This window comes from Mytilus trossulus, chromosome 1 (genome assembly GCF_036588685.1).
Source record: "Mytilus trossulus isolate FHL-02 chromosome 1, PNRI_Mtr1.1.1.hap1, whole genome shotgun sequence".
In the NCBI taxonomy this organism is placed as follows: Eukaryota; Metazoa; Mollusca; class Bivalvia; order Mytilida; family Mytilidae; genus Mytilus; species Mytilus trossulus.
Window position 1 is genome coordinate 37,117,411 of NC_086373.1, and position 27,851 is coordinate 37,145,261.

The window sequence follows — 27,851 nt, forward strand, 5'->3', positions numbered from 1 at the left end:
ACAGGACTTCAATGTAGCGAGAAATTCACGCACCCAGAGGTGTCCTTCAGCTAAAAGTATACTCGTGCATTAAATCAGTGATGAACCTAAAACTTGAAAAAATAAATAGATTTGGTTAATTCATAGCAGCAAAATTCATGAAAAATTGTGAAAAACATTTTGTTAGTGCTTTATCTGTCTGTAAATCTTAATGAACAAAGAGTTTATAGATGTTACTGTTCTTATTCGAAAGGCCAAAACCAATTTGCTAAAAGGTTGTTAGTATGAAGCAAGTGGTGCAGTGTAATAAAAAATATTCTTTCCATCTAATTCCTTTGATTGAATGTCTGCCTACTTAAAATAAGTAGGAATTTCTTATCAGAAGGTCAATATCTAAAGCACTATGATTTGGACCAGGAAATTACTATTCAAAGGACATTTTATAAGTAACTTGTTATATCTTAATTTTATTGATCAATGAATTATTACTTTGTTTACTGACAAAAAAGATAGTTCAAATATATTTTCTCTACAGTAATTGCTTAAAGCACTTATATCAATGGGGATTTTTGTTTTTGTTTTACTATAATGATACCTCAACTTAAATTATCTCCCTTCAATATCATGTTTTAACATTGTTTACAAAATGTTCACTCATCTTATGAATAAATTTCAGTAAGTTTATATTTCAAAAACATACTATTTTTACACATTGAAAATGGTATCATACGGAAATTTACATTATATGTGTTGTCAAGTAAATGTAAAAATAATTCTTTTTTTTTTGGCAGGAATATATAAAAGTGATGAGCCGACCTTTAGCTTTTAGTAGAACAAAGAATCATATATGGACATCCCTGTATGCAGACTATATAACAGAAGTCTCAGATAACAAAGACAGGGTATAATCTATATTTATATTAATATTATGCAGCAACATCATTGACTCAGAAATAAATACAAAAAGACAGCATCAGGTCACCATACAGTCTTGAACAATAGTCAAAACTACAATATAACTAGCACAAAGGTCACCATATAGTCTTGAACAATAGGCAAAACTACAATATAACTAGCACGAGGTCACGATATAGTCTTGAACAATAGGCAAAACTACAATATAACTAGCACGAGGTCACCATATAGTCTTGAACAATAGGCAAAACTACTTATAACTAGCACGAGGTCACCATATAGTCTTGAACAATAGACAAAACTACAATATAACTAGCACAAGGTCACCATATAGTCTTGAACAATAGGCAAAACTACAATATAACTAGCACGAGGTCACCATATAGTCTAGAACAATAGGCAAAACTACAATATAACTAGGATAAGGTCACCATATAGTCTTGACCAATAGGCAAAACTACAATATAACTAGCACAAGGTCACCATATAGTCTAGAACAATAGGAAAAACTACAATATAACTAGGATATTGTAGATGTATTATCTAAAAATTTGAAGTCTTACACATATAGACTTTCTTTTATATATGTTATCATCAAATCCAATAACATTTGTTAAGGAATGCTTCAAATAATTATGGGGGTAGAGTGAGTGGCCTGTATTCCCTGCATAATTCATTCATTTCCTCTTACATCGAATATTAGAAACTTTTTATGTAGATTTCAGAAATTGTAATATGTGAAACAAATGTTTGATGAAGGAATTATCTTCAAACCAAAACATTGGATAATTGTTTTTAAAATTAACTCAAATTCAAGAGGAAATCAAGTTGTTTGTGAATGATGGTGGACACATTTTTGCAGTAATGTGTGATATGACCATCCTCGTTATCCTGGTTTGCAATAACATGAATTAGCTTGAGAGATCATTCTTATAAGATTTTTCTCACAAATATTTACTTTAAGACTTCTCATGATTGCCATATAGATCTTACATAATTGCCAAAATCGTTTAAAAAACACCTGCATATTTCTTTATATGTGAGAATAACCTTGGAAATGAGGTAAAGAGGAATATCAATTATTGGGTAATGCACACAAATTTTACAGAAAAAAATAGCAAAACGGTGAAAATGTGTCCAGGTCGAATATGCGCCACCCACTCTACTGTTTGCCTACTTTTCATTTTCACATTTAAAATGAAAAAGGATGGTATAGGACAGTATGAAATTCACTGAATATTGGACATTTTATTGAGAGTTGCCACTTTTGCAATGTAAGAGATATGGATATTCAAAGTAAATCATTTTGGGTCATAAGCTCCTCTATAGGAATCTTGTTTCTTTAAATGTAATTCTATAATGTTTATGTCCATTAAAAAGAGAAATCAATATTTGCTTTTTGAAGTAAATGTGTTTAAGGTGCCAGCCAATTAAAAGTAAAAGAAGTTATATAAAACCATGATAAGCAGTAAAAACAAGCTTGACAAGATGGAAGACATTGTAAACTTTAGGGATTGCAATAAACTGTTGTATCTCTTTGACAAAGTTGTAAAAAGGGAGATACAGACTTGCTGTTTTAGACAGTTCATTAACTTTGAATGTTTTGCATAGTTTACATGTTTAAATTTTGCCATTTAATTTTAACATTTGGGTTACCAGATAAGGTTATTTATTAATTTTTAGAATTACATGATTTTGAATCATAAGACATTATGACATTATTTGTATATTCCAGGGATTGCAGTATATTGTATCATTTGCTGCACCAGTTTATGACTTGAAAGGCTATTATGTAAGTATCACAGCCAAATTAATTGATTGTATATTAATTGTTAACAGTAAGTTAAGTTTGCTCTGGTTTTAGATTACCTTGAATTCATCAAAATAGTATAAAATGTCTTACATTGACAGATGGGATTTCACATTGTTTGAGTTTTTGTTGAACATATAGATATAGAAATAGCAAATAAGCAGCTGATTGAAAATTTAGTTTACTACTGAAAGACACCTATGTGAATAGTGCTCTTCACGGTTAGTACTGCCATATTGGAAAGGGGGCATATTTTTTTGAAAGAGGTGGAAATAGTATGAAAGTATGGGAAATCCTATGCATGTTTCCAAGCAACTGCTCTGTTTTAATGATGTTGTACCGATTTTAGTTCCAAACATTTTGAAACAGTTGTTTCCAAAATACTGTATTGCTTTTAAATTTCTTTTTAGTTATTTTGTTTGTTTGGTTTTTGCCTTATTGATGTATAACGTAACGGTACCCAAAATGCACTGAGTACCTAAATTGGACCTATTTAGCAAAAATAGCAGCAAAAATCTAACAAGATTTCCTAGAGACTAAAAATATGTTATTTTTCTGATTTGATACTATGCATGTCTTTCAACATAGGTAAACATATTTAGATATACACAAAACGTACACAATATTTATCAACAGATGAAGTGTTTACTGAAAAAGCAAAATGTACCGAAACATCATCTTTTTAAAATTAGCAAATACAATATATTTCAAGTATCCATTTCTTAAAAAAGGAAGAGTAAGCAATATCCAATTGTTCAAAATATTTGAAAAAAATAAACAAAAGCTCTGTTATTCGACTTTTGACGATGCAAATGCATGGATGCAATTTGGGTACTCCTCATTACAGAATCATGGATGGTTTGGAGGTAAGTTCAGACCAATTTATCTATGATTCCTTATGGATTAAAAATCAAATGGGTGTACCTTTATAATAAAGAAGGATATGGCTACAAAATAAACACAAAATGGAAATTTTTGTCTTGATCATACATAAACTTATTTGAAAAAACTGTCAGAATAGGTGCAATTTGGGTACCCTCACGTTACACCACATTTCATTTTATTCACAATGTTATATTACAGAATGAGAGTAAACTATTAGGAGTTGCAGGAACAGATGTAACAGTTCAACAAATTCAGGATTTAATACCATATAATAGGGTAGGTTTGTGGACAATTGAAAACAAAGTTCAAATTTGTAATAAAAAAAAAACACTGAGAAAAAAGTTTCTTTTTTAGCTTACTTGGGCCAAACGGCCAAGTGAGCTTTTCTCATCACTTGGTGTCCATTGTCAACTCTGATACTACTGGGCCAAATTTAACCAAACTTGGCCACAATTATCATTTGGGTATCTAGTTTAAAAAATGTGTCCGTGACCCGGCCAATCAACCAAGTAGTCACCATGGCTAAAAATAGAACATTGGGGTGAAATGCAGTTTTTGGCTTATAACTCTAAAACAAAAGCATTTAGAGCAAATCTGACTTGGGGGTCAAATTGTTTATCAGGTCAAGATATATCTGCCCTTAAATTTTCAGATGAATCGGACAACCTGTTGTTAGGTTGCTGCCCCTGAATTAGTAATTTTAAGGAAATTTTGTGCTGTTTTTGGTTATCTTGAAAGTAAGATTTACAAATTAGTCAACATGATCAAAATGGTCAGTTGACCCCATTAGGAGTTATTGCCCTTTATAGTCAATTTTTAACCATTTTTCGTAAATCTTTGTAATCTTTTAGACAAATCTTCTCCTCTGAAATTACTGGGCCAAATTAAACCAAACTTGGCAACAATCTTCATTAGGGTAAATATACAGATAGATAAACTGTAAACAGCAATAATGTACAGCAATGACCTTAAAATAAGTCAACATGACCAAAATGGTTAGTTGACCCCCTAAGCCCTTTATAGTAAATTTTTAACAATTTTCATAAAATTTGTTAATTTTTACTAACAATTTCCACTGAAACTACTGGGCCAAGTTCATTATAGATATAGATAATTGTAAGCAGCAAGAATGTTCAGTAAAGTAAGATCTACAAACTCATCAACATCACCAAAACACAATTTTGTCATGAATCAATCTGTGCCCTCATGAAAATATTTTTCTGAATTTTTTCTGAACTGGATGCTGAAATTTTACTGAACACATTTAGTAAACCCTTCTCTGAAAAATGCCTGAATTTGGCACGTTCCAGCAAGTTTTCAGCACATTTTCAGTAAAAATTCAGCAGTACGTTTTCAGTAAGTATTCAGCATTAATGCTGAATTTTTCTGAACACCTTGCTGAATTTTACAGAATCTATTAAAAATCTTTTGCTTAAAAATGTCTGAATTTGGCACATTCCAGCACATTTTCAGCAAATTTTCAGTAACAATTCAGCAAGTCATTTTCAGTAACTATTCAGCAATATTCAGAAATAATTCAGCATTAATTCTGAATTTTTCTGAACACCTTTCTGAAATATTCAGAACCTATAAAAAACCTTTTGCTTAAAGATGGCTGAATTTGGGACATTCCAGCAAGTTTTCAGCAAACTTTCAGTTACAATTCAGCAAGACATTTTTGACAGTAAATATTCAGAAATAATTAGTATTACTTCTGAATCTTTCTGAAAAACTTGCTGAAATATTCAGAACCTCTTAAACACCATTTTCCTTAAAAAAAACCCAGCTATAACACGTTCCAGTGGGTTTTCAGCAAATTTTCTGTTAAAGTTCATCTAAGACTCTTAAGGTAAACTTTTCAGCATTTCTTTCTAAAATGTTCAACAAACTAAACTATATTTAAGCAAAAATTCACTAAAAATTTGAATTAATCTATACTCGGCCAATATTCAGTCTTCAGCTATTGTTCAGGATGTGTTCAGACCATTTTCAGTTATAATTCAGGAAAGGTTCAGATGATTTTCAGTTATAATTCAGGAAAGGTTCAGATGATTTTCAGTTATAATTCAGGAAAGTTTCCATTGGTATTTAGACAATTTGAGCTTATGAATATTCTGTCTGAAAGACACTTTTTATCCAAAACAAATAAACATTATTTAAGAAATACAATGGTGTCATATGTGAAGTAGAATTATTAGTTGTGTCTTTGTCTTTTTTATTATTTCTTTTTATTTTGTGTCTTATTGACTTATATAGTTGCAATCAGATCAGTCAAGCATTTTACAACTGATGATTAGTTTGTGTTATGTTGTGACATCATTGACCCAGCATTGTGACATAAGAAATTTATGAGAAAGTGGACACATTTTAAAGTCGGTTATACATAATACAGTATAGATTTTGCCTATTTTAATCTTTAACGGACCAGTAATGACCGTTTATTAAATCTCTGGGTTTTTTTTTTTTTTTTTTATCTATGAATTGTTTGCTCAGCATCAATCATGCCACATCTGATTATTTTTATATTTTGTATAATAAACATATAATTGTCCCAAGTGAAAGCTTTCATGCTGCTGTTGATACTTGGGCCAAGTATTGTACACCGTTAGGTTACCACACGAAAGGAGCACTACAGTAAATCTACATGTAATCTCACGTCTTTCACTTGAAACATTTCGTATCTATAACAGTAACATTAACAATATATGCGTCTTGTTCTATTTTCCAACTAATAAAAGAAGTCTTTTGGACTCTTTCCTGTCCTTCAACCCTTTGAAATTTTCTTATGTTAATAGGGAAAATCATCAATCCAATTTCAACGTCCTGATAATTATTTCAAATAATGTAAATCATGAATTATTCATGAACTTTTAATTCTGTTAATTCAGAAATTGAGAATCATTTGTATATTAAATAAAATCAGATTAAAATATATATGTAAACTTCTCTTTTTTTCTGTATTAATCAAAATTGAAGTTTCAGAGCTTCAAACTTAGATCAGTTCAATTTCTGCTTGAATTTCAAAAAGTTTCTGTGGAAGATGCAGGACTTTCACCTGCAAGAAAATACAATCCACAAAGAATCCAATGTCTTACTTATTTTCTAATTCAATATAAATTATGATTTTTTTAAAATGCCATTTTTAAATTGATTGATTTGATATCTAGTCCTATAACATATGACCTCGGAGGCTTTATTCACTATTTACATTTGCTGTTCTGATATTTTCTTTTTACTATCAATGTGCCACCCGAGACAAAAAATAAAAAATGAAAATATCAGCATGAAAACGTTAAATAGTGAATATATAATGCGAAGTCATATATTATAGGACTAATTTGATATCATGAAAGAAAAAAAATTAGAAGGGAAGAGAAAAAAGTATAAACATTTCAAGGATTTTCTTCTTTTTTATTTATTTTCTGGTGTTGACTTTCTCAAAAATGGTATTTGTAGATTGTCTCAATAAACTTAATCTTTAAATTAGATTTAAAATTAGCAATAAACATTTCAGTTCAAACTGTAAAATACTTATCTGATAAATATAGCTATCATTTCACAAATCGTATTTAGGGCGCCTAAATAGTTTTTTGTTGACGTAATTTATTATGCGTTTCCGGTTCAGAAAGGTTTCACTTATTAAACTGGTATCTACTTTCTACGAACATAGTGTAGTAGCCAGCAGGGGATCAGCTTAGATCATGAAAACGTTTTAACTCCCTATATAACTGACTGTACTATCTATGCTTGTAAATAACACTACTAGTTTACAACAACAACGATTGACTTATCTGATATTTTTCTTAGTTCTTTTTTTATGCCGAAATACAATTAAGTAAGGCATGTTGAAGAACTTGGAGAGAGATTCAGAAAACTTCTTCTTCAGATAAAATTAACACTGGCAGTGCACCAGCAAAAACGGATAGGCTATCGAACAAATAGCAAATAATTTCAACGTAAGTTCCCTTTTCAAATTTTGAATTTTTATTAATACTTCGACACCAAGACACATTGACACGTGGCAAGACCTCTGGTGTCAATATTTTAATATAACATAGGACCTTGGTTACCTCTAAAGTCTTCATATAAATGAATTCTAGACATTCCAGCACCTTGTGGCTTGTCAAATCGGCACTGTTATAGACAGTTCGGCACCAAGTCAAATCGGACCTGGTTAATTCGCCCCCAAAATGAACAGATTATGTTTTGCAAGTTAGGGAATCATGACTTTTAAAGAAAGGAAATTTATTACAGAAACAACAAACTTGTTATTAATTGTAAATGAGTCAATGATATAAGTTCTTCAGTTTTTAATGTAACATTATTAATAGAGTACTCGTGACTTTAAACAGAAAGCCAGCTTATTTAATTGTTTATTGTAGATTTCACAGGTACCTGGGGACATGATTACATTTGGGTGCCCCTGAGTGGGAGAATCCATAATGACATACAACCCCTTTTTTGGTACATGTAGTTAATGATTTTTAAATTTTTTATTTGTTTAAATAAACTATTTTCACTTCGAATATATTTTGATTTTACTGATTGGCTAATATCTCAAAAAGATATGACCCAAATTCTTAAACTTTCCCTTAAAAATCATATGTCACAATGCTTATGTTATATCAATAACTCTGCTCTAAAAATGAATTGTTTACGTTGTTAATGCCAATTGACTTCAGATCAACTCATGTAATATGTGTAATTAAAAAAAAAACTTCAGTTTGGTGGTCTTTGGTGTACATGTATTCTGCTCTAATCTGATATAAAAGTTTTTAAAATATTGTTTTTGCCCCACCTTCGATAGTAGAGGCCTGTGGCATTATGTTTTTGGGTCTGTGGGTCTGTTCGTCTGTCTGTTTGTCCGTCCATTCATCTGTCTGTCCCTCTTCAGGTTAAAGTTTTTGTTCAATGTAGTTTTTTATTAAGACTTGAAGTCCAAGCAACTTGAAACTTAGTATACATGTTCCTAATGATCTAATGCCAAAATAGAGTTTTACCTCAATTTCAAGGTCCACTAAATATAGAATATGATAGTGTGAGTGGGGCATCTGTGTACTGTGGACACATTCTTGTTTGTATTATTTTCAGAAGATTTTCAGTATTCTGTCTGAACAGTTCAGCATCTGGCTAATCTGTTCATATAAGCTCTTAGAACTGTTCTGAACAGTTCAGCTTTCTATCATTTCAGAAAGTTTTTTTTTTAGCTGTTTTGAACAATTCAACACTGTCTGAATAGTTCAACACATTTTCAGATGTCTTTCTGAAAAATTAAGCAAGTATTAATTCTGTTCAGAATGATTTCAGTATTGTTTCTGAACATTTCAGGATCTTAAAAATCTGTTCAGAAAGTTTTCAGGGCTGTTCTGAAAAATTCAGCACTGTTCAAGGATATCAAAAAGTTTTCAGCATAGTTTCAGATGTTTGTCTGAGGAGTTCAGAAATAACTGAACAGTTCAGATTATTTTCAGCTTCAGTTCAGCGATGTCTGAATTTTTCAGCACAGTCTGAACTTTTCAGAAAATGTTACAGCACTTTTTCAGCAAATCTGAACATTCCAGTAATTTTTCAGTATTTGTTCAGAATTTGGAAAAAGTGCTTCAGCACTTTTTCAGATCCCAAAATTTGGTTCAGCATGCATTCAGCTAGGGTCCAGAACCTATTCAGCAAAACTCAGCAAAAATTCAGACATTTTATTTCATGAGGGTGTCCTTTGTTTGATATTTCCATAGACCAAGGTGAGAGACACATGCTCTTTAGAGCCTCTAGTTATTTTATTGTTAGCATCAGTAGCAACATTATTAACAAGTAAATACCAATCAATTAATGATTTGTGCAATTACTAATACTTAACAATTTAACTTCCTATGTATTTTGCATTGATATTAATTGAATGTTTTATTTCAGTTAGGTCCAAATGCTTATGCCTTTGTAGTAACTCATCAGGGTTATGTCCTATTCCATCCAAATTTCCAACCAACCTTTTTAAAGGTAAGTTGTCCATTGATGGGATTATTTTTTTCATAGTCAATAGCCTTTGCAAATAGGTAATAGCTTCATAATGTATGTTCAACATTATTTAAGTAACTTGTTGATCATATTCAACATTGATAATAAAAAAGTAAAATTGAACTATGGATCTTCTCTGTTATATTTAGCTGGTAGAACAATTTACCTGGACTGATACATGTAAGTATCTACAAAACAATTGCAAGACAATATTTTTATACTGGATTTTATTCTGAAGACTCCAAAGGATAATTTTGTAAAAAAAAAGGATGTATAAAAAAATAGAGTCAAGTAATAAGAACTGAGTTGAATTGGTGATTAGAAATATAGGATCAGACACAGAAAATGCTTCATTCACATCTTCATTCTATCATCAAAACTAATGTTTGAGGCCTGTACAGCATACTGACAACCATACTGATGCTACCATCTCCATTGTGCTCTGTAAGGAAACTCCATTATGTTTTTGAACAAATACTCTCTGAAAATTAAATGTAATTTTCTTTTTTCAGCAAGATCCAGAAGATGGCTTTAATCCAAATCCAGCTAAAATACAAGAATTACATCCTAATTTTCAAAATGTAGATATCACTGATGTAGAATATTCTCAGGATGATGAACTCTTACAGCAGGTGATATATGATGTACAATGTTGAGGTTGCTATAAAAAAAAATCTCATTCCAAACCTTTTACACAAATACATGTGTTTCACAATTTGTCTGCCATTACAAAATATAAATCATTACTTTTATAACTTTTATTGTGAAAGAAAGATTATTATTTTGAGTTTTGATTTTACTTTTTTTCTTTTTTCTTTTTGCTAATTTTTAAATGAGACATTTCCATTTAAAAAAAAAAGACATATCAGCTTAATTAACAGCATTTTTGACTCTTGTATTTAATTTGTACCACAGTAGTTATTTTTATGGAGAAAACCATGAACATTTTGAACAAACATTTAGATTTTTGCTATGTTGATAGTGTCTGCATATTTTTTAGTATGACAGTAGAACAATATTTAAGTGTCCAAAATTGTAATGAAAGATAATAAAAAATAGGGCACTTGTTTTAAAAGTTGTATATCAGAAGGATGAATGAAAATATGCATATGATTTCAGTGAAAGCTCATGTTAATCTAGATCTTTATTTGTTATTACATGTATCTATCATTTATTTTTAGATGAGAACAAAGTTATTATTAGGGAAGAAAAGAGAACCAATTACACTAACATTAAAAGTGCCTTATGATGAAGATAGCAACTGTCCAGAATTTGGAACGGTATTTATAGAATAAAGATATTTATTATTTTGTTGTTTTACTGACTCGTTATTTGGTTATTTATTAAAGCATCACAGTTGTGGAATGTTATCATCCAAGACCACAAATTTCAATTTAATTCAAATTTCAAATAATTTAGTTCTGTATTTTGAAATCTGGCTGTCATAAAACCAAGATTTAGTTATATTGTCTTAATCAGTATAATTGATAGTGCAAAATACTTGTATATTCAATTTATTGATGTTAACAAAAGTAAATTCACACTTTTACTACATAGAATACACAATTTGCATAGAGCAAAAACAAGTAAAATCAAAATATTTAAACATCTGCAGAATACTTATATGTAATATATTGAAGGTTTTTTTTTATATTTTGTAGAAGAGAATTGCAGTGAGAAACTACACCTTTTATTATTCTAAAATAGCAGAGACAGAATTTAGGTAAGTGTATTATTAAACCACTGCTAGCAGATACAGAATTTAGATAAGTGTCTCATTAAACCACTGCTAGCAGAGACAGAATTAAGGTAAGTGTATCATTAAAACACTGCTAGCAGAGACAGAATTTAGGTAAGTGTATCATTAAATCATTAAACCATTGCTAGCAGATACAGAATTTAGATAAGTGTCTCATTAAACCATTGCTAGCAGAGACAAAATTTAGGTAAGTGTCTCATTAAACCACTGCTAGTAGAGACAGAATTTAGATAAGTGTCTCATTAAACCATTGCTAGCAGAGACAGAATTTAGGTAAGTGTCTCATTAAACCATTGCTAGCAGAGACAGAATTTAGGTAAGTGTCTCATTAAACCATTGCTAGCAGAGACAGAATTTAGGTAAGTGTCTCATTAAACCACTGCTAGTAGAGACAGAATTTAGATAAGTGTCTCATTAAACCATTGCTAGCAGAGACAGAATTTAGGTAAGTGTATCATTAAACCACTGCTAGCAGAGACAGAATTTAGATAAGTGTATCATTAAACCCATGCTAGCAGACAGAATTTAGGTAAGTGTCTCATTAAACCATTGCTACCAGAGACAGAATTTAGGTAAGTATATCATTAGACCACTGCTAACAGAGACAGAATTTAGGTAGGATCATTAAACCACTGCTAGCAGAGACAGAATTTAGGTAAGTGTATCATTTAACCATTGCTAGCAGAGACAGAATTTAGGTAAATGTCTCATTAAACCATTGCTAGCAGAGACAGATTTTAGGTAAGTATATCATTAGACCACTGCTAGCAGAGACGGAATTTAGGTAAGTGTATCATTTAACCACTGCTAGCAGAGACAGATTTTAGGTAAGTGTATCATTAAACCCATGCTAACAGAGACAGATCTTAGGTAAGTGTATCATTAAACCACTGCTAGCAGAGACAGAATTTAGGTAGGATCATTAAACCACTGCTAGCAGAGACAGAATTTAGGTAAGTGTATCATTTAACCATTGCTAGCAGAGACAGAATTAAGGTAAGTGTCTCATCAAAACACTGCTAGCAGAGACAGAATTAAGATAAGTGTCTCATTAAACCATTGCTAGCAGAGACAGAATTTAGGTAAGTGTCAAATTAAACCACTGCTAGCAGAGACAGATTTTAGGTAAGTGTATCATTAAACCACTGCTAGCAGAGACAGAATTTAGATAAGTGTATCATTAAACCCATGCTAGCAGAGACAGATTTTAGGTAAGTATATCATTAGACCACTGCTAACAGAGACAGATTTTAGGTAAGTGTATCATTAAACCCATGCTAGCAGACAGAATTTAGGTAAGTGTCTCATTAAACCATTGCTACCAGAGACGGAATTTAGGTAAGTATATCATTAGACCACTGCTAACAGAGACAGAATTTAGGTAGGATCATTAAACCACTGCTAGCAGAGACAGAATTTAGGTAAGTGTATCATTTAACCATTGCTAGCAGAGACAGAATTTAGGTAAATGTCTCATTAAACCATTGCTAGCAGAGACAGATTTTAGGTAAGTATATCATTAGACCACTGCTAGCAGAGACGGAATTTAGGTAAGTGTATCATTTAACCACTGCTAGCAGAGACAGATTTTAGGTAAGTGTATCATTAAACCCATGCTAACAGAGACAGATTTTAGGTAAGTGTATCATTAAACCACTCCTAGCAGAGACAGAATTTAGGTAGGATCATTAAACCACTGCTAGCAGAGACAGAATTTAGGTAAGTGTATCATTTAACCATTGCTAGCAGAGACAGAATTAAGGTAAGTGTCTCATCAAAACACTGCTAGCAGAGACAGAATTTAGGTAAATGTCTCATTAAACCATTGCTAGCAGAGACAGATTTTAGGTAAGTATATCATTAGACCACTGCTAGCAGAGACGGAATTTAGGTAAGTGTATCATTTAACCACTGCTAGCAGAGACAGATTTTAGGTAAGTGTATCATTAAACCCATGCTAACAGAGACAGATTTTAGGTAAGTGTATCATTAAACCACTGCTAGCAGAGACAGAATTTAGGTAGGATCATTAAACCACTGCTAGCAGAGACAGAATTTAGGTAAGTGTATCATTTAACCATTGCTAGCAGAGACAGAATTAAGGTAAGTGTCTCATCAAAACACTGCTAGCAGAGACAGAATTAAGATAAGTGTCTCATTAAACCATTGCTAGCAGAGACAGAATTTAGGTAAGTGTCAAATTAAACCACTGCTAGCAGAGACAGATTTTAGGTAAGTGTATCATTAAACCACTGCTAGCAGAGACAGAATTTAGATAAGTGTATCATTAAACCCATGCTAGCAGAGACAGATTTTAGGTAAGTATATCATTAGACCACTGCTAACAGAGACAGATTTTAGGTAAGTGTATCATTAAACCCATGCTAGCAGACAGAATTTAGGTAAGTGTCTCATTAAACCATTGCTACCAGAGACGGAATTTAGGTAAGTATATCATTAGACCACTGCTAACAGAGACAGAATTTAGGTAGGATCATTAAACCACTGCTAGCAGAGACAGAATTTAGGTAAGTGTATCATTTAACCATTGCTAGCAGAGACAGAATTTAGGTAAATGTCTCATTAAACCATTGCTAGCAGAGACAGATTTTAGGTAAGTATATCATTAGACCACTGCTAGCAGAGACGGAATTTAGGTAAGTGTATCATTTAACCACTGCTAGCAGAGACAGATTTTAGGTAAGTGTATCATTAAACCCATGCTAACAGAGACAGATTTTAGGTAAGTGTATCATTAAACCACTGCTAGCAGAGACAGAATTTAGGTAGGATCATTAAACCACTGCTAGCAGAGACAGAATTTAGGTAAGTGTATCATTTAACCATTGCTAGCAGAGACAGAATTAAGGTAAGTGTCTCATCAAAACACTGCTAGCAGAGACAGAATTTAGGTAAATGTCTCATTAAACCATTGCTAGCAGAGACAGATTTTAGGTAAGTATATCATTAGACCACTGCTAGCAGAGATGGAATTTAGGTAAGTGTATCATTTAACCACTGCTAGCAGAGACAGATTTTAGGTAAGTGTATCATTAAACCCATGCTAACAGAGACAGATTTTAGGTAAGTGTATCATTAAACCACTGCTAGCAGAGACAGAATTTAGGTAGGATCATTAAACCACTGCTAGCAGAGACAGAATTTAGGTAAGTGTATCATTTAACCATTGCTAGCAGAGACAGAATTAAGGTAAGTGTCTCATCAAAACACTGCTAGCAGAGACAGAATTAAGATAAGTGTCTCATTAAACCATTGCTAGCAGAGACAGAATTTAGGTAAGTGTCAAATTAAACCACTGCTAGCAGAGACAGATTTTAGGTAAGTGTATCATTAAACCACTGCTAGCAGAGACAGAATTTAGATAAGTGTATCATTAAACCCATGCTAGCAGAGACAGATTTTAGGTAAGTATATCATTAGACCACTGCTAACAGAGACAGATTTTAGGTAAGTGTATCATTAAACCCATGCTAGCAGACAGAATTTAGGTAAGTGTCTCATTAAACCATTGCTACCAGAGACGGAATTTAGGTAAGTATATCATTAGACCACTGCTAACAGAGACAGAATTTAGGTAGGATCATTAAACCACTGCTAGCAGAGACAGAATTTAGGTAAGTGTATCATTTAACCATTGCTAGCAGAGACAGAATTTAGGTAAATGTCTCATTAAACCATTGCTAGCAGAGACAGATTTTAGGTAAGTATATCATTAGACCACTGCTAGCAGAGACGGAATTTAGGTAAGTGTATCATTTAACCACTGCTAGCAGAGACAGATTTTAGGTAAGTGTATCATTAAACCCATGCTAACAGAGACAGATTTTAGGTAAGTGTATCATTAAACCACTGCTAGCAGAGACAGAATTTAGGTAGGATCATTAAACCACTGCTAGCAGAGACAGAATTTAGGTAAGTGTATCATTTAACCATTGCTAGCAGAGACAGAATTTAGGTAAGTGTCTCATCAAACCACTGCTAGCAGAGACAGAATTAAGATAAGTGTCTCATTAAACCATTGCTAGCAGAGACAGAATTTAGGTAAGTGTCATATTAAACCACTGCTAGCAGAGACAGATTTTAGGTAAGTGTATCATTAAACCACTGCTAGCAGAGACAGAATTTAGATAAGTGTATCATTAAACCCATGCTAGCAGAGACAGATTTTAGGTAAGTATATCATTAGACCACTGCTAACAGAGACAGATTTTAGGTAAGTGTATCATTAAACCACTGCTAGCAGAGACAGAATTTAGGTAGGATCATTAAACCACTGCTAGCAGAGACAGAATTTAGGTAAGTGTATCATTTAACCACTGCTAGCAGAGACAGAATTCAGGTAAGTGTATCATTAAACCACTGATAGCAGAGACAGTTTAGGTGAGTGTCTTATTAAACCACTGCTAGCAGAGACAGAATTTAGGTAAGTGTATCATTAAACCCATGCTAGCAGAGACAGAATATAGGTAAGTGTATCATTAAACCCATGCTAGCAGAGACAGAATTTAGGTAAGTGTATAATTAAACCCATGCTAGCAGAGACAGAATTTAGGTAAGTGTATCATTAAACCCATGCTAGCAGAGACAGAATATAGGTAAGTGTATCATTAAACCCATGCTAGCAGAGACAGAATTTAGGTAAGTGTATAATTAAACCCATGCTATACTGTTGAAACTATTCTTGTTATGCCCACTAACGAAAGAAAGGACCATTATGTATTATTCTGGGTCTGTGCATCTGTCCCATATCAGGTTTAAAGAAGTTTTCCTTGAAATTAGGGTTTAAACTTGGTACACACCTCATTATTATAATCATGTGTGAAGAATTATATATTTTAACTTACATTTCATTGATCACTGAAATTATTTGATAATACATTTTTTAATAGTCTGGAGGAAAAATGGGTAGAATGGAATCAGAAAAATCAATTAATAAAATAACATCAATAATGACAATAAAATATAGGAAATGGTACTGATTGATGACATTGATGGTATATCAGATCTTCTTAGCACTAAAGTATTATAGAAATATAGAAATATCACTGTAACACTAAATGAACCATAAATCAAATGATTTTTGGCCGATGTATGTTTCATAGGAGTAAAAAGTTAAAATAAAAAATGTTCTATAAACTAATTATTGAAGCAAAAATACTTGTCACAAAATTAAACCATTTTAAAACTTAAATATGCTAATGTTGCTGTATTTTTTTCTATTTTCAGCCTAGGTATTGCTTTAGCTCAAAAGAGAGTACCTAGTATATCATACAGAACAGATATGAACAAAAGCAGAAGTAAGTAATATTGATAACATCAAGCTATGTGCATGATGAGACTAGAGGACTCGTAATGCTTATTATCAGTGTTTATGTCTAAAGTTAACAACATACCCCGATATGTTAAAATAAATAGAAGACTTGTATACTTGGTATCTGCTATATTCATAAACCAAAATGAGCGATTGGTATATGGTGTAAGGTCATGGTTTCAATCCCTGCCAGGTCGAAACCAAAGAAATGGAAGTTGTAGTCAATTATTGCTGCTTTCTTCTAAGCATGCAACATTTTAAAGTAAGAGCAAAGACTAATCTGAGTAATATGTTCTGGTAAAGTGACATGTGTTCTAACCATCTGTACTCTTGTGAGGTAGCTCATTAAATAATCTGGCTCATTATATCAGCCAAGTACAAAGCAGGGATGATATTCATATTGTAAGTAGAAATTTTATACCAGTCTTGCATTAACAAAAAGTGGGCAAGACTGTAATAGAAATAAATTTGAACTACCATATAATCTATAATACTAAAATGACGAGGTCCAATTTGTCAGCCGTCATCACGTGAAAACGATGAATCAAAGAATTCAACTTTATATATAACTAATATAGTACAATGGTGTTGATTAAAAGTTACACCATTCCAGGCCCCTTTGTTTTTCACGTAATTAATATTGCCAATAATTAAGAAGTTCCGGATAGAATCCGACACCGATACCAATAGTATATTTACCTGTTACCTATACCTTATCTGTACGTTCCACATCTGACCGGTGCACCACCACACAGTGTATTTAGAATTTTGTTGTATACTGTTGAGTAAAAAATACTCCATTCCAGGCCCTTTTGTTTCCCAAATTATTAATATTACCAATAATTGATAGGTTTCAGGTCGATGGGTTCAAACAGAAAGATTTTGAAAGCAGAGAAAAGTGTGCATCTTATTGTCGGCATGACTTTATCAGATGACAACACCAATACTAGAATAAGGCATATGCATAGTTATATACTTTAATTCAGTCACGGACCCGTGATATCACGAGTGTGTTCAAGTAGTTACTATTATCTGAATTGTGTTGCTCAAAACAGGGTTGTTTTTTGTTTTAATAAAGTACGAGGGCTGTCCGTAAAGTTCGTGGACAAGCTACAGTCTGCTTAAAAATAGCATTTCAGGGGAATTCTTTTTGCATATATGTAATCCTGTACTATATCCTAGTTCAATTATATCAATATTTGTCCAATTTTTAAATGCGAAATAATAACTTTTACTTCATATAAATATATGCAATAGAGAACCGGAGCACGGCGAAAATATCACATAACATGCAGGCTGGTGCTTTCATATTTTTGTTATTTTTAGTTTTAATATCCGCCAAAAATACATGACACTTGTTTTGTGACGTCGGCAATAGTATTGACGTTACACCGGGTAAATTTGAATGGCCAAAATTTCAAAATGGTGGCGAAATCTCGATATGAAGCATTGAATCCAGAATTGGCCTCACTGAAAAAACGGTTGTTTACGGAAAAGGTGGAGCAGTGGGCAATTATCAACTTTTGTGTAGACATCGGAAAAACGCCAACAGAAACACACAAGTTCTCAAAACAGTCTGAGAAACATAGCAAGACAATGCACCGGTCCACACTTCTTTGAAAACTAGTCTAGAAATTGATTTACTTTGATTCGAATGTCTGAAACATCCTCCGTATAGCCCTGACTTAGCACCAATGGATTTTGCGGTATTCCTGCATATCAAACCTTTTATCCATGGACAAAGGTTCGACGATTTATATGAACTAAAACAGGAAGTAATGAATATAACCTTAAAAATGAAAACAGAACAGTTTGAAAAATTATTTGATTACTGGGTAAAGATGTGAAAAATGTCTTGCTTTTAAAGGAGACTACCTTAAGAAAAGTTAAAATGTTGTCATCGTCAAACGTCAGAACGTCGGAAATATTTGTTTTGGTGCTCTGGGTGAGAGTTGCTTATGATTTTTGAATTGATGACAATACGATTATACTAGCAGGTACTGAAATAAAATTTTGTACACTTAATCAGTAAATCATGAAATTTGATACATACTTGTTTTATTTATTTCGGACTGGTAAATAATATTTTATTAGGATTGTCCACAAACTTTACGGACAACCCTCGTAGATGCGAAGTAAAAAAGAAAGAAAGAGAAAGCTATCTTAAAATACGAAAGACATCAGAGTTGACATTCAGTCTCAAAATACTGGATCCTGTTGTGAACAAGAGTTTAAAATAATTTTTTTAGTAGCTGTGCCTCCCACAATAAATAGGCAAGTGAAAATTATTATTTTATTTGTAAAAAAATCCTTCACGCCTCCTTTCAAATAGTCACAAAATGAACACCTGAAACACTTTGTAAATTTACCTTTTTTGTATTTTCAGAAAAAGATGGTCATACAGAACTAGCAACATGGTAAGTCTATTAAAAAATGTGCAAATAGTACACAATAAATTTAAACAGGTTATTGGGAAATACATTTGGGTTGATGTAGAGTAATTCAAAAAGTTTTACAGGTTTGATGGGAACTGTACCATCTATGTTACATAGTTGTCCTTCTTGGTAAAGTTTATCAAAGTCAGTAAACGTATTTTAAACACTTTTGGTATTTAGCTATATTTTGCCTCAGAATGACCTTATATCACCTATGAATAACCTTTTGACATCAAGCAACAATCACTTTTTAGTTGCGACGTCATTTGTTTTGAATTATGAAGTCAAAATTTATGGGAACCTGTGTGATGTTATGTAATGGCGTACAAATTTGCATACAAGTGTAAATACATCTATTAACCCTGTAAATATAAAGGTGGTTACATGATGAAGGTTTGGCATTATATATCACCCCTTTCCCTGAAAATGCATTAAAATACACAATGTTCACAATGGAAACAGTTTTTCCTAGATTAAAAGCTAACTCAAAGTTAAAAGGGGGGTATAGGATTTGATTTTGGCATGACTGTTTCCTCTCCCCATAATAAACCAAATTTACCTTGACTGAAAGAAAAAAATACAAAGCATTTGATATTTTTGAGAATATAATGATCAACATAAAAAAAACAATTTTACACACTTTGTTTTGCAGGCGTTATTGTAAACATGAATGGACAGACTTCAATGAATTACAAGATTTCTTGGTAAACAAATTTTCTGACAGTAGGAATGATAAAAAGTCTGGTAATGGTAAAAAGTCTAAAGGAGAGGCTAAAGGGTGTAAGTATGAATAGGAGAGAAGAACATTACTTCAAGGATACAATAACATTTACTGGACAACACAGGGGCTGATCAAGCCATTTTAAAAGGGGGGTTCCAACTATATGCTCCCATTCAAATGCATTGATTGTCGAAAAAAAAAAGGAGGGGTTCCTTTTGATGTTTGATCAGTGCACATCCAAGAAAGAAGGGGGGAAAATCATTAGAAAAAAATGTTAATCAACAGTAATTTTATGATACATAAACAAATTTTATTATGAGCAAACAACAAAAAACAAACCGTGTTATTCATTTTCAGAGAATGCTATTATTTACTGAAAGAAAGCTGAAAAAAGCTTGACCTGCTGTTAAAAATCATGTCCTGAAAGTTGCAATATCCATAATCATGATAATAGTTTGAGCTCAACAAATCTCTACAAGTATACTTCACTTACAGGTTCTGAATACAGTGATAGTTATTTACAATGGGACTGGAGTATAACAAGTGATATATTAGATGAATGGACCAAGAGAGCAAGGGAACAAGTTTCTGCAAGGTATTTTATATAGAAATTAAATTGAAAATGGGTTCAGTTTTTAAAAACTTTCTCTTTTCAATCATATAACTTAAAAATTGGTAATGATTTTCTAATTTGTTTCTTTTCTTCAAGTAATATGACTTAATTTTATTTTAAAAGCAATATATGATCATAGTCATAATGATAAAATAAATTCTTGTACTAGATAAATAAAATTCCATGCTTGTTTTGTAGTTATGATACTAGAGTGAAGCCAAAAGAAGTGTATAAAAGGTATGTTTCTTTAGAATAACATCAGTGATCGGGAAGGACGTGCGCCCTGCGCCTATAGCGCATATTCACCAGAAATGGCGCATAGAGTGACAAATGTAAGCGCCCATGTGGCGCACGATATTTTTCACATTGTTTTGAAACATTTAGATATCGTCAAATAGATTTCCGATCGTGTTCCGTGCCGCCATGTGTGTGTACACAACTGTATAATGTTCCTCCAATCATAGGAGCACCTATATATTTTTTAGGACGTCTCGGGTGTTTTCCTATGTTAATAGAACCATGCGGTTTAACGTCTCGGGTGTTTTCCTATTGTAATAATAGAACCATGCGGTTTAACTGATAACCCAAAAAATGTAATTAACCATCATTCATGATATAATTTTTTATAAACAACTTTACATTTGTGAAATTTGGCTATTACAGACGAGATTTAACTCTAATAATATTTTTTTAATTTAGTTTAGCTTGCTATTATTTCGATTGAAAACCCCTGAAGCCTTTTTATGAATATAGTTTTTGTCTCCATAAAAGGCGCTTAACTGTCCTTGTCATTTTTTGGTCTTTGACTCGTTTTGACATTTTGTTAACATGACTTCAGCGTATTATTGTTTTGTTGTATCAATTAATGGTACTCTCTACTGTTATTCTTGTCATCATGATGAAGTAATAATAATAATACAAGAAGTGCAGAGGACTTTCCTGAAATGTCCTCTAGTACGGAACGTCTGGAATGAGTATGGTATCGACGAAGACCCAAATTTAATGTAAAAAAACACATGAACATGAACAAGCCAAGGCAACAGTAACAGTTTAAACATTGTAAATAAAGGTTATCTTTAATATTGTCCGTTTTGGAAGAAGTTATTGTATATTCATTGAAATTACAGAATCACTGGAAAAATATCCATGAAATTAGTTAAAATCATAAAGGTAAGTATCAAATGATATTTTTTTATTTTTTTACAGAAGTCAACTCAAATGGCCCACTCATTTGACAACATGGCCCATTATTTTTTAAAATGGCCCATTGAATTTATTTTTGAGGGGCCCTGGGCCCATAGTGAAAAAAACCTTCCAGATCACTGATAACATTATGTAAACATAAAAATTTATGGTATAATAAAAGAAATTTAGATTGTGTTTCAGATTTCACAAGTTTTCTTGCTTTTTTTCTCTGAAATTTAACAGTAAAAAGAGTGAGCTTACTAGTCCCAAATTCATAAAGAAATGTTTGAACTTGCATACCAAAGTAAGAGTCTTTTTATTCCATATTTGTTATTATATTACTCCAGCTGTATGGCTAAAGTTTAACATAAATGATAATTTCAGGTTCAGAATCATTTAATTCTCTATAATCTACTTGACTCGTTATATTGAAACATGTATTGAGTGTTTTCTTCTCTTTGGTTGGGATGTTGTCTCTTTGATGCAGTCCCCAGTTCAATTCTCAATTTTAATTTTATTGAGTGACTGAATGTCTTGATAGGACACTTCCTGAAACCAAAACAGAACATAAGCAAAAGCCAAAGTAAGTTGTAGACTGGACAGGCAAGGTAAACATTTGTTTTCCCTGAAAGTTTAATATGAGATTATTTTTTTTTCAGTTTTGGAGTAGAACAAGTGTTTTTATGGACATCAGCTGGTTTGACAAAATATGTAACAGCCTCAGCAAACTTAACAGAGCCGTAAGTTTATAGAATTTTAAAAGTATTTTAACCCCTTTCCAGAAGAAAAACAATTTCATTATATACAAGTGTTCATTATCTCTTACATCAAATTTTGTCCCCAACCTCCATTTTAAAAATGATCCTGATCACATGATGTATGTGTCTGTCCTAAGTCATGAACATGTAATTCAGTAGTTTTAATGTGATGCTGCTGTCTGTTATTAAGTTGAGAATGGAAAAATGGGGAATGTGTCAAAGAGACAACAACCCGACCATAGAAAAGACAACAACAGAAGGTGACCAACAGGTCTTCAATGTAGCTAGAATTAACGCACCCGGAGGTGTCATTCAGCTGGCCCCTTAACAAATATATACTAGTTCAGTGATAATGAACGCCTTACTAAACTCCAAATTGTACACAAAAAAATAAAATTAAAAATAAAACAAGACTAACAAAGGTCAGAGGCTCCTGACTCGGGACAGGTGCAAAAATGTGCAGCGGCTGGTTAAACATATTTATGAGACGTTACAATGTATCTGTTTTGATTGAATTGTTTGTCATGATGTTCAAGATAGCCATTAAACGAACTCCACACACAACAATGCTTGGCTATTTTATTTATTCAATGTGACAGTACACTTAGTCAAAAAAAAAGATGGCCAGGTCAACAATAACTGCTTCTTGGGGAAGTTTTCATTTCCTAAGTTGCAAAAATAACTATTCAGTCATGATAATTCAAGACATTTCATTGTGTGCTATCTTGTGAATAATTCTTCTGCATGTTTATTAATTTAGTAAAGTTTTGTAATAATCAATTTAATAAAAAAAAAAAAAAGAAGAAAAAACTCTTATTCTTCTGGAATTTATGTTCCTCAATATTGAATAGCAACATAATTTGCACTGCTCAAGAAACCATTAGTTCCTTATTTGGACTGGGTATCCACCATCTTCGCTAGCCAAGGGTTACGATCCACTCCCGCTCTCTTCACCCTTGGCGGATTGAGTTAAAATTTCGGAGACACAAGGTAAGGATTTTAATTGGTTGCAGTCAAAACTTGCTGCATCCAATCAAAAAGCGCCTATAACATGATCACGTGTAAATGTATAAAGTGTTTGTAAACAATTACCACGTGTTTATTGTGCAACAAGTCTTTACATCCCTTAACATACGACTATATTTAGTGACAACTTGAAGGTTTTTAATCAACCAACAGAAGTTCCTGTGTATGTTCATGCATAAATGCATGAATGTTGACGTATATTTTAATTTCCGGCTTTACCAAGTGTGTAGGATCTAGACGTAAACTGGTCCGCCGTTCTATCTATAGCTTCGATGCCGCAAAATGAACAAGTATCTGTTAATCAACCCTACGGTACGGTAGTAGCACAGATAAATGACCAACGAGCGTGTTAACACATTCTTGACAAACTGAGCCGGAATCTTTTGTTCCCTTAAGAACTCAGTAGGGTAATAAATGTGCTAATTTTTCTTTGATTTTCTATCAGTATAATACATAATTAAACATAGCCCATGATGTACTAGTCTCGTCGAATTATTAAATCCCGTGATCAGATTTCTGACCACGGGATTTAGGCCATACCTGTTGTCAGTGTAGCGATAAGTGAACACAACAGGGGTCCAGTTTAGATCTAGACGCTACCATTTTTTACCTCCAAATTGAAGAGTTCAATTGCTACCATTGGTCAAGAATAATGTATTCGGAATGGGCGTGATTTTTATTTTCCGATAGATGGCGCAACATTGTTATTACAAATGTTGGTTCAATCCGCCAAGGGTGAAGAGAGCGGGAGTGGATCGTAACCCTTGGCTAGCGAAGATGGGTATCCACAGAAATTGAAGAAAGAGACATACTGAAATGAATAAAAAAATGATTTTGAATGACTCATTGTATTGTAGTCTTTATATTTAACAGGAATTTTATAAAAGAGAACAGGGATACTGTAAAGAATAAATATTATAGACAAACAGTAGAAGGATTGGAATACGGGTATAATTATACATACTCTGTACCTTATCATGCAGAACTGTATAGTAAGTAATCATCTATGTTTTCATAGTACAAAGTCATGTGGACTATATATATTATTGTATACCCCTGCCTCAAAGATGATAATGGTTTACCTGGGTGCATCTGTCTTAATATCTTCTTGTAAAATTTTTCTCAAAGCAAGCTGAATGACATCAAGCTTTTCAAAGAGTATAAATACCTGTCTAGGAAATGACCACTGTAAACCAATTGATATTTTCACTACTTAACTATGATGTAAAAAAAACCCAGAGCACATATACAAAAAAAATATTGTAACAATTTCTTCAAAAACTTCAAGCTACCATAAAATTTGATAAATTCAAGTATCTATTGCAAAAAGGGATCAACAACACTGGGTGGAGAATTATTTGAAAAGACTTTTGTCCGAAGAAACACCATGGAATCGGGCCTAATATCTGTTTTTTGAAGTTGTATAATTCTATCAGTTGTTCTTAATTGCTAGTTTGAATTACATATATACCTTACTGGTTTCAAGGTTTTTTGCAACCATCCAGATTTCTATATATATATTAATAGTCAAAGTTATCTAGTTCAAGTGTTTCAAATTCACAAGACACCATCTGAACAAATAAAATATTTTTTTTTCATTTTCAGCTCATCCAAAACATTTGGTTATAACAATAACAGCACCAATATATAAACAGAAATTTACAATGCTGGTAGTAGGATTACAAATGAAATACTTATCATTTACACAACGTATGGAGGAAGTCATAGAAAACATGTCTGTTCCTCAAACAAATCCTGATAACTCGTTATCTTGTAAGGACAAAGTAAGTATAAAGTTAAAAGTTAGATTATTACTACTATTTTTAACACCTAAGGGAGTTAACTCTTAAAAATCATCTTAGTGTTTAATCACATAACATTAGTATGGAGGAATCAAGATTTCCAACGATAAAAAATATTGTGTTTCAAACTGCTATATTAGCCAACCAAATTATTCCTGTGAATTTAGCAGTTCCAAATTCAAGTTATTTTCAAAGTTTTGTAAACGGGTCAAAATAAATATTTTGTCAAAACTTTATGAAAATTAAGCGAGCCAAAACAAAATGTTGGGTACCCCTGAAGAAAAAGTTGTTTTCTGAACAATTTTAATTTCTTTTTGCCTTGATTGATTTATCACATAGATCTAGTAGGGATCTCTTATCAGACTTTAAAATAAGAAGATCAATCATTAACTCCTACAAAATGGTGACTCACTCAAATTACTCAACTTAAGTTATAGAGAAAACTATATTTACAAAGAAAGTCTGTCATTAAAAAATATTGACACCTAAGTTTAAAATCTCCAGTGCAGTAACAACCCATCTTCTTGTACTGTAAATTGAGAAATTATTGGGAGGGTTTTATTATTGTGAAAAATGCGACACAGTTGTAATTGCAATAATTTAAAATCACATTTTGTAATATTTTATATTAATTAAACAGGATATTGCGTAAAAATTGTAAAAATTACGCAAATATTATAGTGACATGCCCATTGTATTGGCTGGACAAATGTTCCTGGTAATATTCGTCCGGCTAGCCGAACAAATAGCAAATGCCTAAAAATTAAAATTGCCTTGAAGTCAAAAATGATAAAATCAAAATAATAATTGCCACAAAAATTTTTGAATTTTCAGTACTTTGATTTGCCTCATATTGACTATGGACATCATATTCATGGACACTGGACACTAAGGGAGAAGAAATCAGGAATGATTGGTTTTATTGCTTTGATATTTGAATAACCTTTAATTAATAAATTGTCTTCTTGCATTTTATTTCTTTATGAAATAATTGAATAAGAATTAAAATAAATTTGGGGTTATATGTCATTATACAACTATAACCAAAGATCATCTAGAGGGCAAAGCCCTTGTTTCTATACAATGTGTCAAGCTCTAAATCTTCCTTATTTTACTAATAGTATTAAATGCTTTCGTACAAGTATATTTGAGGAAACTTAACAATAAGTTAAATTCTCTTTTCAGGATCAAATAACCTGTTATATTTTAGACAGTAATGGATATATTATCTATTCAAATATGGACAATGAAAATGTAAGTGTTGTTCTGTTAGAAATTAATTGTATTTAAAAAATGCAAGATCATAGAAGATTATAATGTTGCCATTTTGATTTAAAAGTGCTGTGAATGAAACATTCAACACCCTTGAGCTCTTCATATGATAATTATTTTTCATTTTGAGTATTTGTCCTGGATATGTAACAAATAACAATTAAGGAATTTGAAAATTTGAAGGTATTTTTATGTTCACTTTTAAATATCATCAAGCTTTGTTTACATTACAAATATATGTGCATAACTATCATCTCCTACCATACTTTAACATGTCAGAAACTTCATGGCCGAGTTCACTTGAAACTCTACAATCGACTTCAGAGTTAATAGATTATCACGTGAACACACTTGAGTTGATATTCGGAACAACTCAAAGTAACTCTAGGGTAAGGCCCTGACCAAGCATAAGAAATAAAACATTCTCATTGGTTTGACGTCATTCAAGAATTTCTCGAGTTTAACCCTGGATCAGTGAGGGTTGAAACTAAAGTACGAGGGGTTAACTCGAGTGGTTCAAGTAAAATCATATTGTTGAAACCCGAGTAAGTAAAGTTAACTCGAGCATTTCAAGTGAACTCGGCCCTACAGTCAATTTTGATGATTCATAAATTGGATCCTGCAAGCCCTCTGTATGAATGGAAATCTTTTCCATAACTGGCTAAAGGTAACAGGAAAATTAACAGTACTCTGCCAGTTTTATCCATGTGCAAGTACATCTTCTAAATTATTGTGATCTTTGACAGACTTTCACCTTATTTTTATGCAGTACATCAGTAAACACATAACAAATGAAGATTTTGTTTCCATTAAACAGCATATTATAACATGAGATAAAACACTTGATATTTAACATGTAGTAACACTTTATTTCAGATGACATCAGCTGGTAAACTTTTAGAGGACCAGTCATTAATGCAAGAATTAATTGACAACGGCTTTTATAAACAGTAAGTTTGGTTTAAATCAATCACTGTATATAGGAATTATTATAGCGTGAAACAAAACATATGTTACAGTGCTATATAACATGTTTTTGTTATTAAGTGCCAATCTGCTTTAGAATCAGGCAGTGATGACAAAACAACAAACAAAAACCCACTCAAGTTGACAGTACTTTATGTTCAAAATGTATAATGGTGCACTATTATTCAAGATATTAACTAAGCGGGGATAACTCCATAATTAGCTACCATTCTAACCATAATTTATCAAGATATTTCTCAAATTACTAGACGCACAGAAACAAAAGACCTTTAATTTCTAACTCAATATGATGGTAACTTCAAGTAAGGATGGTTAGGTCAGTGGATTTTTTTGGCCATGTTTTGATTTTTTTCAAAAATTGCC

At 32.2% G+C, this 27,851-nt stretch overlaps 1 protein-coding gene across 3 annotated transcripts in view; it reads left to right on the forward strand.

The window, feature by feature from the left end:
- The window catches only part of LOC134723377 (voltage-dependent calcium channel subunit alpha-2/delta-3-like), a 123,641-nt gene that overhangs the window by 85,863 nt on the left and 9,927 nt on the right, over window positions 1-27,851 (forward strand). For all 3 annotated transcript variants that reach the window (XM_063587002.1, XM_063587010.1, XM_063586996.1), the window contains 17 exons: window positions 771-881; window positions 2,630-2,686; window positions 3,788-3,865; window positions 9,497-9,580; window positions 10,111-10,230; window positions 10,780-10,878; window positions 11,260-11,321; window positions 16,605-16,675; window positions 19,076-19,106; window positions 19,777-19,904; window positions 20,341-20,440; window positions 20,657-20,695; window positions 22,303-22,383; window positions 24,301-24,419; window positions 25,033-25,211; window positions 26,415-26,483; window positions 27,378-27,451. In XM_063587002.1, the coding sequence (XP_063443072.1) occupies window positions 771-881; window positions 2,630-2,686; window positions 3,788-3,865; window positions 9,497-9,580; window positions 10,111-10,230; window positions 10,780-10,878; window positions 11,260-11,321; window positions 16,605-16,675; window positions 19,076-19,106; window positions 19,777-19,904; window positions 20,341-20,440; window positions 20,657-20,695; window positions 22,303-22,383; window positions 24,301-24,419; window positions 25,033-25,211; window positions 26,415-26,483; window positions 27,378-27,451 (1,502 nt within the window). The remainder of the gene's footprint in view (window positions 1-770; window positions 882-2,629; window positions 2,687-3,787; window positions 3,866-9,496; window positions 9,581-10,110; window positions 10,231-10,779; window positions 10,879-11,259; window positions 11,322-16,604; window positions 16,676-19,075; window positions 19,107-19,776; window positions 19,905-20,340; window positions 20,441-20,656; window positions 20,696-22,302; window positions 22,384-24,300; window positions 24,420-25,032; window positions 25,212-26,414; window positions 26,484-27,377; window positions 27,452-27,851) is intronic.